General features: G+C 40.3%; 1 protein-coding gene across 6 annotated transcripts in view; it reads right to left on the minus strand.

Annotated features, from left to right (window-relative positions):
* Window positions 1–14244, minus strand: part of atp11a (ATPase phospholipid transporting 11A) — a 46695-nt gene extending 32451 nt beyond the window's left edge. For all 6 annotated transcript variants that reach the window (XM_071464216.1, XM_071464215.1, XM_071464217.1 and 3 more), the window contains exons 1-2: window positions 14107–14244; window positions 13823–13994 (exon numbers count right to left, since the gene is read on the minus strand). In XM_071464216.1, coding sequence (XP_071320317.1) covers window positions 13823–13867 — 45 coding nt within the window. In that variant the 5' untranslated portion in view covers window positions 13868–13994; window positions 14107–14244. The remainder of the gene's footprint in view (window positions 1–13822; window positions 13995–14106) is intronic.
* Between the last annotated feature and the right edge of the window lie 976 nt (window positions 14245–15220).

The raw sequence follows: 15220 nt of genomic DNA on the forward strand, positions 1-15220 counted from the left end.
GTATGATGATAAATCACAAGGCTACTGCAGCCTGCACTGTACCTCTGTTATTTGTTGATGCAATAAAACTCATCTTATGAGAGGATGAATACAGGTTAATCTTATCTACAACAGATACATATGTGAATACATGAGAACATCATTATGCTGTTTGAGAGAGGTAGTGTTATCTTTGCACACCCACACACACACACACACACGCCCACACACCACTCCCACAGAGCAAACCCTTCCTGCTGAATCACTGTTTCCCTGCTTTGATAAACTATAGAAAAAGAAATAGGACGAGAGCAGAGAACAGGAGTGGTGTAACCTCAGTGCTTCTGTCAGCTATACAGAGAAATTCATTAGCCTGGTTTTCACAGAGCAGATCTCAGTAGGGAACCGGGATAACACGCCTGCTTCTCCGCACTGTATGGACGTCTAGCACTAGATTAAAATTTTACAGCTTTGATGACCCAAAATGACAAATACCCAGTGTTTTTCCAGGATATTTTCTTCAGCAGCAGCATTAATACAGACACTCCTTTGAAGGCTACAGTGGCTGCACAGATTTAAGTAGGTTTTAAGCTGATTTAAGCAGTTATTGCACTTAATGAAGCAGATGCAGGATAATGCAGGATAGATGCAAGGCGGGAGGCGGACCAGCTAATACACCAACTACTGTGCTTTTCCTCAGAGCTGGACAGAGGGCCACTGTTGTGGATTTCCTGTGGATAAGCACAGTCATTCTTTGAGGAGAAGGGAATAAACTTACATGTGCTCATACTTGTTTCATTGTGTCTGCTCCTGGGTGTGAAGCAGAGGGACTGGAGGGGAGGGCTGCTGCTGGTCACATGACCCTCCCCCCATGATTTGACCTAATGCTGCATTCAGGTCACATGGGAGGAAATGTCGTAAAGGTTTGGCGGTTAAAATCTACGACTCAGAAGCTTCCAGGACTGCTCTCTTGATCACCTATTGATCACCTATTGATCACCTGATGACAGCTGCAAGGAGGACAGTCCCTTTAAGTGGGAAGTTTGCAAAATAATTAATAATGCAGCACAATAGGAAGAGGTTTTCTTCTTTGCTCTCTGTCTCTTACTCTTCAGGGGTTTGTATATTACTAAATGATAATCAATGATTCAGCTCACAAACATCACACAGAAAACATGACCAGTCTCACTCTGTGTCAAAAATGTGCAGAGATTTTGGGATTAGGGCGACTCAACCAACATGCATACCAAGCAAATCAAATCAATTCCAGCAAATAAGGCCTACAACTCTCCCGCATTTCCTATGCAATAAAAAAAAAAGTGTTGAAAATGATTTAAATCCATGTGTAACACTGCTCTCCTTCCCTCAGCAAACTCTTCTGTTAAATATGTCTATTTGAGAGAGTGTGTGTGTGTGTTAGTAGCCAGGTCACACAAAGTGCTGGCATTGATCTGTGGACACTCAACTGGCTTTAAATAACTCCAGCGCTGCCATTCAAAAGCAGTGGGCTGAAACGAGTGGATAACACCTCACTTCTGCAGGGATAGCACCCCCCTCCTCACTGATATGTAGAAGAGACATCAAATATTATGTGGGCACAGCTAAATTTGATGGGTTTTTGTGCAGGATATGGTGTGGAAAACAACTGTTTTCACTCATTTTGACTAATTAGACGTTGTTACGTGTTGAAGTTGAGGGTCAATTATCTTCACAGATTCCTCAACCATATAAAAAAAAATATATATATATTTATATATATCTCATTAAGGTGCGAGCTATCCCGGCTACATCATGACCAACAGAAGAGTCAAGGACATGTCAATCAAGCAAGATCTGACCATGTCCACACACTCCAAAAATCAGCCGAAATAAGTGTGTGTGTAAAAAGTCAAACTGCTCATTTAAACGTGGTGGTTTTCGTCTTTGCTTCAAAACTATTGTAGCTCACATTTTGTTATTATCTTCATGTCAACTGTGCACAATCACATAGAATCAGGATTATAGTACAAAAATATGATAAATGCATCATCCACTGCATGAGTTTCTTTAATATTTAAGATTTTAGTTTTTAGTAATATCTGATTTGGCTCATCCACCTATAAAAACTCTTATGGCAGGAGCCCTAATGCTTTGATATGATTGGTAATGACCTGCAGCCCTGTGGGGTTTCATTATATGGGACTCTTCTGTTCATCAGACATTTTTATTTTCCTCAGGGTGACAGTGCCATTAGCTGTCGGTCTAGTGTAGACGTGTTTTACCTCACTCCGTTAGTGCTCTCACTTCCTGCTGTAATGTAATACTGTCTTCTTGCCTCTGAGGAGCTCAGAGAAAAGTACCAAAAATGCTTTTAATACTTTGTATCTTCTGCCAATGTGTTTATTTCCCAACTTTTCATCCTCTGTTTTTCTTTTAGTCGCTAATGGGAGCACTTCTCGGTCTTCCCTAATGTTTGTCCTGCGGGGACACAGCTGCCTAATGGTGTTATTACACTGTTTGTGTTGCCGGTAATCATAACAAGGAATGATGAGCACGCGCACGCACACACACACACACACACACACGTGCGTGCGCAGACACACTAAAATAATATAAATGAAAGCTGTGTCTAGTCTGCTGCTGCATTTCCTCAACTCAGCAATAAAATTAGGGCCACAATTAACATTTTTTTCACTCCCAATTAATCGCCCAATTATTTTTGGGTTAATGAATAAACTGATAATCACTAACAAAATGATCAATAAAATGTACATATACATACATTATTCAGTTTACTATCATATGTATATGACAAAGAAAAGTGATGACTAAACTTAACATTTAGGAAAGTTTAAGTGTCCACACATAAACCAGCAGACGTCTCACTTTGTCCCCACAATACTGCGTGAGTCAACATGAGCGTGCTGTAGGCAGTGACGTCACCTCACAGGTATCAAAGTTCAGCTAATGCCACAAGTGAAATAGGAATTATCCAAAATGAAGAGTGTAGCTTTACATAGTTAATTGATATCAATACAAACTGCCTCCAACAGATTGTAAGCTTGCCAAAAGCTGGGTTCAGGAGAGTTGGGTGCGATCAGATATTGTTATGGTGTACCATTAGCTCTCCAGGTTACTGCTGTCCTACTGAAACTATGCCACAGTGGAGCCAGGCCAAATAAAAACAGAGAGACAACAGAGAGAGAGAGAGAGAGACTGGATGAAAAGAAAACATGAGGAAACGAGGCAGTGAAATATTTGAGGAAATGAAAGCTTTACCTGAGTCAGCCTGTTCATTCTCACTGTCTTAGCAATCCATTCATACCCTATCAGACAGAAACTGAAGCCCCGCTGTAGTCTGGGGTTATGCTACCAGGAGTTGGCATTAATGAGGCCTCACTCTGCCTGATTATTCATGTCTGTCTGACCTTTCTCTGTCTCTCTGTCTCCAGTCCTTTTCTGTCTGTTTGCCAGTGTATCTGACTCCTCAGTAGCCGGTCCACCCTCCCTCGTTGGTCTCGCTGGTCGAGGCTCCAGGGGCTTAAAATCGATCACATGATGATCAACTGATAAAGAACTGCAGTCAAATCCTAATTCAAGCCTCCCTCAGTTTCCATCCAGCTTCCAGTCTGAAGGAACTTCTGAAACACTGTTAGCATTTTGTTAATGTTAACAATGTTTCCTAACAGACTGTCAGCAAAAAAAAAACATCCACGAGACAATGAAAGGGATTTTTGTTTCGGCTCAGTTACTCTCCTTTCCTCCTGACGACCAAAACAAACACTTGAAAAGCACAAACTAATGATCACATATTTACAACAGGTACAACACCTTTACACTATTTATGAAACAACAACACATGCAGAACATCTTTTGGTGGCTGTGATTTCTGAATCTCAGCTACAGCCCCAGCTTTGACACCAATGGGCCAATCATGTATACACTTTACATTTTACTTTGAAAAACTGCCTTGAAAATAATCACTCAGAATTACTACTGTACCTGATCAAAATTAAAACTAAAAAACATACTGAAATGATGTTCTTACTTTTCTAATATTCATCTGTCGGCCTTGGATCGTTCCAAATGCTGTCCTGATTGCATCTCTGCAGTCGGCTACTCTGGTCTTTTGCATCACTGTTACTGTTATATGATACAAAGGACTCTGTTGAATTAAACAGATTTTATGTTTAATTTTATAACAGATGTTATGATTTTTGTGATTTTATGCAACATTTTCCATTTTCTCTGCTCTGTGGCGTGACAAGATTTCGCACTACGTTACTTCCTGGTTTGTTGCGTTAAGTTCAGATCCTCATTGGTCCGTTATGTTTGTTTAAATGAAGGTTAGAGGGTTTGTGACATTGCAGCACAGTAAACAAGGCATCACATTGGATCACAACAAGTTGCGACTGTGCAAAACTATTTTTTATCTTCTGTTCTACTGTATTTTTGTCTAACTTGTCCTGTGCTCCGTGCCGTTTTTACGTCACTTCATTTCACGTCCCCTCAGTTGAGTTCAGGTCTGTTGAGCGTCACTCTCTCTGCTCTGTTCTTTTCTGTCCTATTGTTACACCGTCACGTCCTCATGAATCCTGCTGCCCTTCCATGTCACCTACGAAGACAAACACACACTCACACACACTCGAATGTTGGAGGGTGCAAGGGAGGAGAAAATTACTATATGGTCAGTTTGTTCTTCATTATCTCCTTGACAACCATGAGATTAACAATTTCCCTCTTTCCCTGCACTCACTTCTACCACTGACTCTATTATCTCACTGTCTCAGTTGCCTTTCTTTTTTTTCTTTCTTTTGATTTTGTCTATCTTCTCTGAATCTTTTTTTCTGACTGCTCATCTCCTCCTTCTGACTCTGCCTCTCACAGTGTGATACTGATGCTATTTTAAGGTCAACTGCTGTAGAGGGACGACACGGCATCAAGTAAAAAAACTTTTTAGGGTATTATTTCCATCAAGAATCATCACAAGTTCCTGAAACAGCTTTGCAATTTGTGTGATCATCTCATCTCAGTGGGAGTAAAAGTCACAGGATGAGTCAGAGGGGTGAGGGGAACCTAATGGCATCATGTGGCCCCCATGTGACCAGTCACCTGACAGGGGCCGAGCACCATGGATTCCTGCAAATTATGAGACCTTTGCAAGATCTTCACACTGTCCAGCTTTCTGAGACATGCAAGTGGTGCAGTGCTTCCTTGCATAGTCACAATTACAGTTGCAGCAGTGGGAGCTTCAACAACACTTTTTTATTGCCTGGGACTGAGGGATTTTATTTACAGTACCATTAAATATACTCAGTGTTTCATATAGCTGCAGCTGTAGGACAAAATAATCGATTATGAAACAAAGTCAAACTACCCACTGAATAGAAAGCAGTTTAAAAAAAAAAAAAAAACACACAAATGCAATTCGCTCCTGGTGTTGGCACAACACCATGCTGGTTTGATGCACCAATCCTGGCAGAGGTCCAGTCCACTACTTCTCACCAGCGCCAGGCTCAACTATTTTAAAGATGTTGCTGTAGCTGAGTTGTATTTACTGTACAGAAATCTTTAAGACCACTTAAAACCTCAGAGGAAATTTACAGCAACAAGTCTTCTTCATTAAATATGTAGAAAACAGAAACCTGCACGATCCAAGTCCAGTATTTACCTCCATGTTAACGATGATCCTAATTCAAAAGATGCATTTACTTATATATAATTATACATTATATAATTGGTAGCTTAATAAAACAACCGGCAGCTTTCATCTCATAATAATTTTAAACTGGACAAAAACAAAATCTCCAAAAACCCTAATGCTGCTTTTTGCCTTGTTCTTCATTTAAGTGTTTTATCTTTGGCTTTGCTGATGACAATTCATATGTTTAAAGCAATTGTTTCCATTGTACTTCCGCTATCTTCTATTGCCAAACCTTTTGAGAGCTTAAGTCTAATGGAAACACTGCTCTTCATTCCTGAGTTTGTGCCCTTTGCGTCGACCTTTGTGCCGTAAATCAATCCAGCAGATTTAGAGCCTGATCCAACCTGGTGGGCACACAATGAAATAAAAGTGCTGATGGGTCGCAAATTTAGTGGTGGCCTCTTTTGTTTGTGGCAATTACCCTTAAAATATTAATGCAGTGATTATTTATTCATGTTAAAACGCTACACATAGCACCTTTAAATGATTAGGCGCTGTCACTCTGGCTCACCGTGAGTAATGCTGCACTCAGAGAAATTTATTTAATGCGACCATACTTCCATTATTTATATTGTTCTCCTGCGTATGGTCCTCTGCTTTATCTGTTTCTTCAACCAAATTCTCAGAAACATCTTCATGAACCACTTCCAGCACAACTCCACCGCTCCTCAGTGCCGAGCAGCTTCTATTCTTGGGTTTAGTAGTCAAAAAGAATAATATCTACAGCCTTATCCATCATGGACTTCAGAAGAACAACTTTTTGATTCGATCCCAGAGTCTGAATTGAATGGATGTAGTCCTGTCATCATCTAAACCAAAAATGAATACATGTGTAAAGCACGTTTTGGCTCCAATGTGACAACATGCCATCTCAATTCCGTCAGACATTTCAAAATGCAGCGGTGTGTATGCTCAGTATTATATTACGTGGCCCTGCTCTGCTCTGACAGCCTGACAGAGCAGAGTGGTTAGAGAGGATCACTGTTATGGCGGCCGCCGAAGTGCATTGATAATGTTACAGCGCAATCAATGTTGTTTCATGTGCACAAGTTGTTCGACTGTGGAAAAAACTTTCGCGCTCAGCAGTTTCAGCTTAATACTGAACCTTCACATGCAGCTCACAGCCACTTATCATCTGCATTTCCAGGCAATAACAATAAAGGCTTGTATCGAGGAGCCAACTGCACCTTTTATAAGTTGCTGTACTACGGCTTGCAAGCTGCAAAAGTGGCTTCACAAGTGCTCCCTTTAGGTGTCATTGAAAAGCTTTTAACTCTGCCTCTGCTGGAGCTCCATATTCTGTAATAAATCAGCCATTTGGGAAAGAAAACACACTCAAATGTCAGTGTTAATCTCACGAGGGAAAGATAAGACGAATGCCAAAAGGATGACCTCTTGACTGCAAATCCCCCGTATTTTCTTTTCTGCAAGTACAAACTTGTAACGACATAAAAACAGTGTCTTCCGCAGATGCTACAGAGGTGACAAAAAGTGTAAAGCCTCCCTGCATTTGAAAGCACAACCTGAGATCGGTTGAGTCAATACACAAAAAGAAGGGAAACCGATTTAACTTTGCGTTGTTTAAACTTCCTCTGTTTGATTTTTCATTGTTGCAACAGGAGTTAAGTTCTGCACTTTACAATAGCTGGTGTGTGTGCGTGCAGCACGGTGTGGGGCCACTTTCACAGGTATAAAGTCATCTCATCACCTCCACACTGCAGATTCAGGATGAAGACACACACTCAGACAGAGCAGAAGCAGTGGAAATACATGCAAAGTCAGGAAAAAGGAGGCAAACAGCACTGATAATATTTGTGAGAAGTTTGTCTGATAAAGTGAAGCAAAAGCCAATTAACTCCAACAACCCTTGGATTCCCTGGAGAAGATATATAAAAACGGCCTCCAACTCATCATACACCACTGACAAAAGAAGACAAGCACCTGCTTTATTATGGATAAATGTCCATCAAACCATTTATCTTAATGGGGCTAATTGGAAGAAACTGACCACAAGTGATCAGTTTCTTGCAAGCAGGCAAAATATAGCTTCACTTCCTGTGTGAATGTACGGTTAGAGGTGAGTGCTGGTAACCAATAATCCTAACGATCAATAGCTAATGTCTCAAGAAAACAAAGCAAAGAGAAGGAAAAAGAGGGAGATGTTAGGGCTAAATGGAGGGGGGGGGGTTGATGTCTGCAGAGTGCACCCTCAGCATTTAGGAAGAGGGGGTGTTCGTTCTTCCTCTCTCTCTCTCCCACATGAGGACCGCGGGGAATGGTGCGTTCCAGCACTGAGTCGACCAGCTATCACTCCCTCAGACAGGGAGAACATTAAGGTGTACCTGCCCCCCTCAGCACTTTCACTGGCAACCCGGAGCAATGTTATTATGATGGCCCAAGTTCAAACAACATCTCTCTCGCTCTCTTTCTCTCTATCAGTCTCTCTTTGGATAGAGGCCTCTACGCGCCATTAACCCGGGGCCATCCATCATCTGTCTCCTTGTTCAGTGGGCTGTAATACACTGTCAATGTTACTGCTGCAACACTGATACCGTCCCTTGATGGAGCTCGCACTCTTCAGCGGGCACTGTTGCAACGAGGAGATAAACTGTTTTAAAAAGCAATGATAAGGGAATTTTATAGCCGACTTTACTCATTATGAAATCTTTTCTTTTTAATTTTGAGAGAAAGCAGCTTCAGACATTTACGCCATGAAAAATATATATATATATATATTTTTTTTTTTCTTCTGAACCAAATAATGAATAATCAATTTACATGGTTTATAGATGCAGATTAATATTTTAAATATAATCTGTGACTTAAATACTTTGGATGACCATTTAGATGTATATTGTTGGAGCAGATATTTTTTTCTAATCTGTAAAATAGAACTAACAGAATAAAACATATTCCTATATTCCTATTTTCTTCATCTACAGTTATTAAATTAGTGTTTTAATGACTAACAGCATAACTCATGCTGCTAAATGAGACTGAAAAGTGACAGCAGACAAAGCGAGGGGCTTAGTGGGAGCCTGTAAATCCTTCAGGTAAAGAGGTTAACGCTGGTGCACTCTGAGGACTGTGCAGAGTGTGGACGGGCAGGTGTTCCATGATTATCAGGAGGCTAAGAGGAAACCTGCTGGTGTTGGCATACACACGGGCATGTTTCATTACACAGCAATACAACAATACAGCTCTCCTTCAAAATAAAAGACTGGCATCTGAAAGTAATCATCATCTTCTGTCACACCCACACACCTCTTATCATTCATGTACTATCGTATATAACTACACCTACTGCTACTGTCAACTACAGTTATTTTAGCATCAGTGGCAGAAAAAAAAGTTTGAATTCTGCTATTCTTTCCAGCAGTATTAAAAATAATTAACAGGGCCTTTAAAAAAAAAAAAAAGCGTACTACAATAATCACAAGTTAATCAGTCTAATCTGTCTGTCATAACTGATTTATTCTGTCCTGTCCCATCACCCTCTCTAAAGGGTCCAAGCAGTCTTGTGACCCAAGTAGGTTCCTGGAGAAACTCTCAGGTGGTCATCAGCAAAGAGGAAATATTGAACTTTCACTGCCTTAAAATGACCATTTATTGACAATTAACAGTTTAAAAGCATTTACTCTCATGTGTGTCAGATAAGATACCATAGGACAAAAAAAATGGAGACAGAAACTGAGGAAGGATCCTTGAAGTGTTTGAATGATTAACAACTACACAACGTCACCGATGGTAAAACTAGTCTACGCTGTATTTGACTGTGGTTCGTGGTTAAGCTAAAAACTATAATTAATTGGGATATTTTCAACTTAAGTTGATATCAATACGATTTATCTACTCCTTATTTGGCTGGGGTCCCCCTGGGATCCTATCAGGCACCCCTGGGTGTCCCTGGACCCCACAGTGAGCAGCGCTGCTGTGGAAGCCTCCATAACAAGCTACATAAACGCCAGCCCACATTGTCAGCGAGTGCGCTTATGAATTATTGACAAACAGACAGCGCCAAGGAGTGCATGTGATCCGCTGCCCTCAGCGTCACCTGGCTACTACTGTATTCCACCTCCTCACTCACCAGCCTGCATGAAGTAACAGTAACACAGCACAGAGGCAACAATAGGCTCACCAGCCACTATTCACTCGCTCTAAACAATTATTTTTGCCTATGCACCAAATAGAACAGACAGCAGGTAGAATATAAGCAGTAGGGGATCAGTGATTTAGCTTAGATTTGAAAGTATTGCTGTAAACTGGATTAAGTGGGAGAAGGTATAGTGAACACCAGTAACCCTTTAATCCACTATGTGAAGGCAGGAAGCCAGACAGGGAGGGAGAGGAGGCACTTCCTGTCAGGGAATCCAGATTAGTCAGCGGCAGAGGAATGCTGCCCGGCTGCTTTAACGCACCTCGACACAGACAAGACGTCTTCCGTTTCTTTCATTCGCAGCTGCAGCTGTTGATTCTGCAGTATATCATTCACCCAAGACAGCAGAACAGAAATGTAAATATCATTTTTTCAAACAGGTAAATTCAGTGTAGGTAAATCCAGATTTACTGCACACTACTTCCTTGTTGATTTCACGGTACAACTATCAAAGCTCCTCTTCTTACTCATTTAATCAGGGGTGAAGCCTCAAACACTGAGAGAATTGATGTCATTCTAAGACAGAAACGACTTTCCGCTACATTACACATAATGTCTTGTCATCTTTACCCATCTTTTGTCTTGCTTTACCCAAGTCCCAGTTTGTGCCTCTCATGTATTAACATCACATTCGAGAGCCTGAAATGACAAATATCTTTCTTTTGTTTGTATGAAATGAAAAAATTATAATTCATTAATTTGTTAGAATTCTGTATATTGACATTACTTTCTGCTATTTCATATTTTCACATGAAAATAGTGTGTTTCTAGTTTTTGTATGTCAAATAAAAAGAGCAAGGAGATACATCAGTTCTGACCTGGATAGGAAACAAGAGTCGCAGCTTGGGAAACAGGTTAAAAATAATCAAGCAATGGAGAGATGTTTGTTTTTCAGATGGTTTGAAGAGTCTTTGATGCTTCTGGAAATAACTTCAGAACAACAGTAAGTGTTCTTAAATGACCTTCTTCTTCATTAAAATGGATGTTTTTGGCTGTGATGCGGATGTAATGAAAATACATGACAGACACAGACTGAAGCTAATTTTACCTCTGACATTTTATCAACACACATGTGGGTAACCATCAGGAAATCAGTACCTCATTTCTGTCCCACTTCTTTTAAATCAGTATATATGTCAGTATGGTGAATTTGTTTCTTCTTTCTACAGTAGAAAATAGAGAAGCGTCACCATCATATAGGTATGAGATACTACGCTGGCTAATTAAGGATGTTCTGTTAGTCCAGAGGTAAATGGTAAGAAAATAAAGATCATAATCAGGGTAGAAGGATTAGAGAAGCTAAATTAATGTGATGTTATAAAAATGGAATCATTCAAAAAACTAAAATACAGCTGAGAAGAAAAGATTTCTCTGGATTGAACAACCATCAATCAGCAAAACACAAAAAAAGGTCAATTGAAAACACCCATAAATGCTACTTCTAAAACTGTCTGAGCCTAAATCTGCCCCGAGAGGAGAACGAGAGAAGGGAGGCGAGCCAGCAGAGTGAGTACAGTACAAGTACACTAGGTCTCAGTGCTCCTGCCCGTCACTGTGATTACAGTTTGTTCTCATTCAGCCTGGACAAGAGCGACAGCCACAAAGATTACAACTCTGCATGTTAAGCTTTCAAAGAGAGCTATAGGATTATATAACATCTTCTGCCTTTTACTTGATCAGAGATGTCAGCAACTGGAGAGACCGGCCTTAACGACCAAATCACCCTGCAACAGTGCAACTGGTATCAAACACGACCTCAGCTAAACTTAATTTGAGTAACGTGGTTAGAAATAATCAAGACAACTTAGCCTTGTTTCTGCAGATCTCTGTCAACACTGACAGCACGCTTTTTGTTTTTTTTTTTTTTGAGGCGATATATTATTTTCTGGTGACTCCACTTTAGTTTTATAAAAGTCACTGTAAAAATATTAAGCAATGTGTGATCACTTTTGCAATTAAAAGGAGTTTTTATTTTGGAAAAAAGTCAGACAAGTAAATCTTGTGTACCATTTTTTATACAAATTTAAATCTTTGTCAGGGTGAAGATGCTAATTTATAGATATTAAATTCAAGATTAGACTCATGCAATGTAACTGCATTTACAGTGTGTGTCAGACGCAGGTTTATTAGACACAGAAATGAACTTTCAGAGCTTTAAAGTCCAACGGCGTTTTCACAAACCCAGCTTGATTCAGTTCTGTTTATTGTTTAGTTATCATGAGACTACCTGGATATCTATCACTCCGTAAAATCTGTTTGTTCTTGAATCACAGCCGTTATCTGTTAGTGAGTTTACAAACCTCAACATGCCCGAAGCATAACGACTGTCCGTCCAAACAGCGGACTGCTTCCTGGATGACAGCCGCTAATAAGAAAGCCTGGTATCAACCAGTGGAAAGCTTCTAACGTCGGAGAAATACTGGAGAACGCACTGCATTTGAAAAGAATGTTGTTATCATGGATATTAGATTGATTCTGGTCCATATTATTTGTTCCTTTACACAACAGTTTCTAATTACGTAGTTATGGACATGTTGCACATAGAAAGGCAGATGTAGAATTGGCATGAAATACTTTGACATTTCACATGATCATGTGAGTTCTTAAGAGCATAGCAAACTGATATGTTAGGTTTTTAAATAAAGACTGAAGAACAGATAATTGCCCCATGCTCTAATCTCAAGTATTCAGCAGTCTCTTTGCATCTGGGTTCTTGCAATGGCAATACGATCAATTTAACCCTAACCCATTTGTCTAAAGCAGTTATCCAGATCAATTACAGCAGTAGACCTCATCAGCATCCCACATCCTACCAGTCACGGGCTTGTCTCTGCACGCTCCTCACTTTAAGGCTCCATTTCACCCTCCACACAGCAGGGATTTTATTTAATCAGCCATTTGCAACAGTTGGGAGGCCATGTCTAAGCCTCAGCTGAGCATGTAGCCCGGGTGTAAACCTCACTATCTCTCATGTGAGCCGGGCTTGCTCTGTCTGGATTATCGTCAAACACATTACTGTGGAGCCTAGTGCAACCCACAGCCATACAGGCCGGCTGCTCCACCGCTGCCCATCGATTTGACTAGCAGGGAGAAAACAACTGGATTACATAATTCATGCCACTGACTGTTCCATTTGTAGTCGTGTGCAACTGGAAGAGGCAGCATAATAAATGAAGAGTGAGCGGCACAGGAGCTGCCTCACTTCACTGGGAATGAATCAGCTCAGCATCTCTACAGGGGATAAAAGAACATCCATCAAATTATTATCTGATGCAAAAACATGTAAGAGCCGGAAATCATCTTCTTCTACACTTGGAATTCTCCACAAATACAAGAAACACTGATTTTGAGATTCTGACTCGTCAACATGTCAAAATGAATGATCTTTTCCGTCCGTCGACATTTCTCAGCATGTTCTGTCATGAATGGATAAACTCCACATGGTAATAACATGAACCGACTCCACCTTCCACCTATTTGAGTGCCAGTGTGGTTTTGTTGACTGGAGACGAAGGCTGGCGTGCAACAGTTTTATCAAGATCCAAAAATAATAAAAGATAAATTTAATGTGTGGAAAATCCCATTCAAAAACCCTGCCTTTAAACGCATCCTTTATTACTAACAAAAGTCACTACTTAATTTAACAGAAATACTTCACTTGTACTAAGAAAATCACTTTTTTTTAATAGTTTCACAAGTGTGTTCGGATTTAAAATGAACAAATAAATATTATATAGGCTTTATATAATATATAAGACACGGTTTTGAGTCCTTTAGTGGTTTATACTCTTCAACTTCAAACTGACATTTCTTTTATGTACAGGGAGTTTCCCAGTAGTTTTACCCATGAGCTTCTTTTCACTCCCCCTTCGTGAGTGAAACTTCATCCGGATGAGTAGCTGCTTCGGCGGAATTTGAAACCGACCAGTGACAGAAGCTCCCGCTTTCTGTTTACTGTCGGAAACTGCGCAAAAGAGAGAACAAGTGAGGCTGCAAAGACTCACATATCTGCTGATGAGGGTCCGAAGAGTGCTGAAGTCCATCCCCATCCTGCTCCTCTGCCCTCCCCGGGCTCCTCTCCGTCTCTCTGAGTCGCGTTTTCACTTCACCGCAGGCGCTGGCTTCTTTCTAAACCTCCTCCTCTGGCCATGACTCCCCTCTGTCTTTCTCGTCTTCCTGGGTTTAAAAAATAAATAAATAAATAAATTATAAATAAATAAAGAAAAAGAGAGAGGACTCGGTTCGACAAAGCTGTTTCCCCACTGCGCTCTGCGAAGAGAGAGTTTACCAGCAGGCTGTGAGGTGGGAGGAGGAGAGGGCTTCAGGACGGCTCCTGCAGGTACAGACAAGTGCGCCGCTCCTCCCTCCTCCCTGGGATCAAACTCATTTCCAGCCCCCCCCCCCCCCCTCTGCGCATCCACCAATAATCTTCTTGCCGAAAGAAGCTTTACTTTCAACCAGCGACGTCACAGGGAGCCAGGTGGTGATGATTGTTGGAGCATGCGCACTGTGGTGCTTTTTTTTTTTTTTATGGGGGGGGGGGGGGTGTAATTGATCGGATATTTCAGTTCAGACAAAACTGACCTTTAACTTTAATGAAACTGAGTAAAAATAGGTTGCATTTTTGGCAGTATTTGTTTTGTTTTTTTTACTAAACTTTACTAAACTGAACATAATTATGTGTTGCTATTTTTTTTTTTTTTTAAATAAGAAGCGCGAAACAAAAAGCAGCAACCGTCCACTTTTTCTGTACAGCAAATTAGTTGAGTTTAAATTATTTTGTTTTATAAATGATCACAGCAGAACTTTAACACAATTAATACAATATTAAGTTAAGGGTTTGATTAAGGGTCAGAACCAAGGTCCATGGTACAATGTTTCCGGAGGGAAATGTTTTCATTCATTTGTCCAACGTCTGTTTCCTGGAGACGCTTTTCGGCGGGTTCTGTAGAAACACAAGCGTCAAAGCCACAACAATAACAACCACAATATCCGGTTGTAATCTTCACAATAAAACCCTTGCTGAAGCGAGATTACTTTATCCTTTTTCTCCAAGTGAGGCGCTTGTAGAGGAATTTAAATTTAATGGGCAATTTGTGATTTGGACTTTTACTTTATATACTACATCACAACCATTCAGGTCTCTTTGTTTTTAGATCATGAACATTTTTTAAATTGATATATTCCCGGGATTGTGCTTTTTAGAATCATGTCAACATTTGTCTATATTTCAAGTTTGTTATACTTTTACTTTCGCACTACTCGATTATAGCTGACTACACCATTATATACATTTTCAGCCCTGCTAAGGAACCTTTCACACCAAGGCTTAATTCAGTACCAGTAAACCAGTCGAGTATATATATATATATATATATATATATATATATATATATATAATA

Source organism: Trachinotus anak, unplaced genomic scaffold (genome assembly GCF_046630095.1).
Source record: "Trachinotus anak isolate AG129_WGS33_773 ecotype Australia unplaced genomic scaffold, CSIRO_AGI_Tana_v1 ptg000026l, whole genome shotgun sequence".
In the NCBI taxonomy this organism is placed as follows: Eukaryota; Metazoa; Chordata; class Actinopteri; order Carangiformes; family Carangidae; genus Trachinotus; species Trachinotus anak.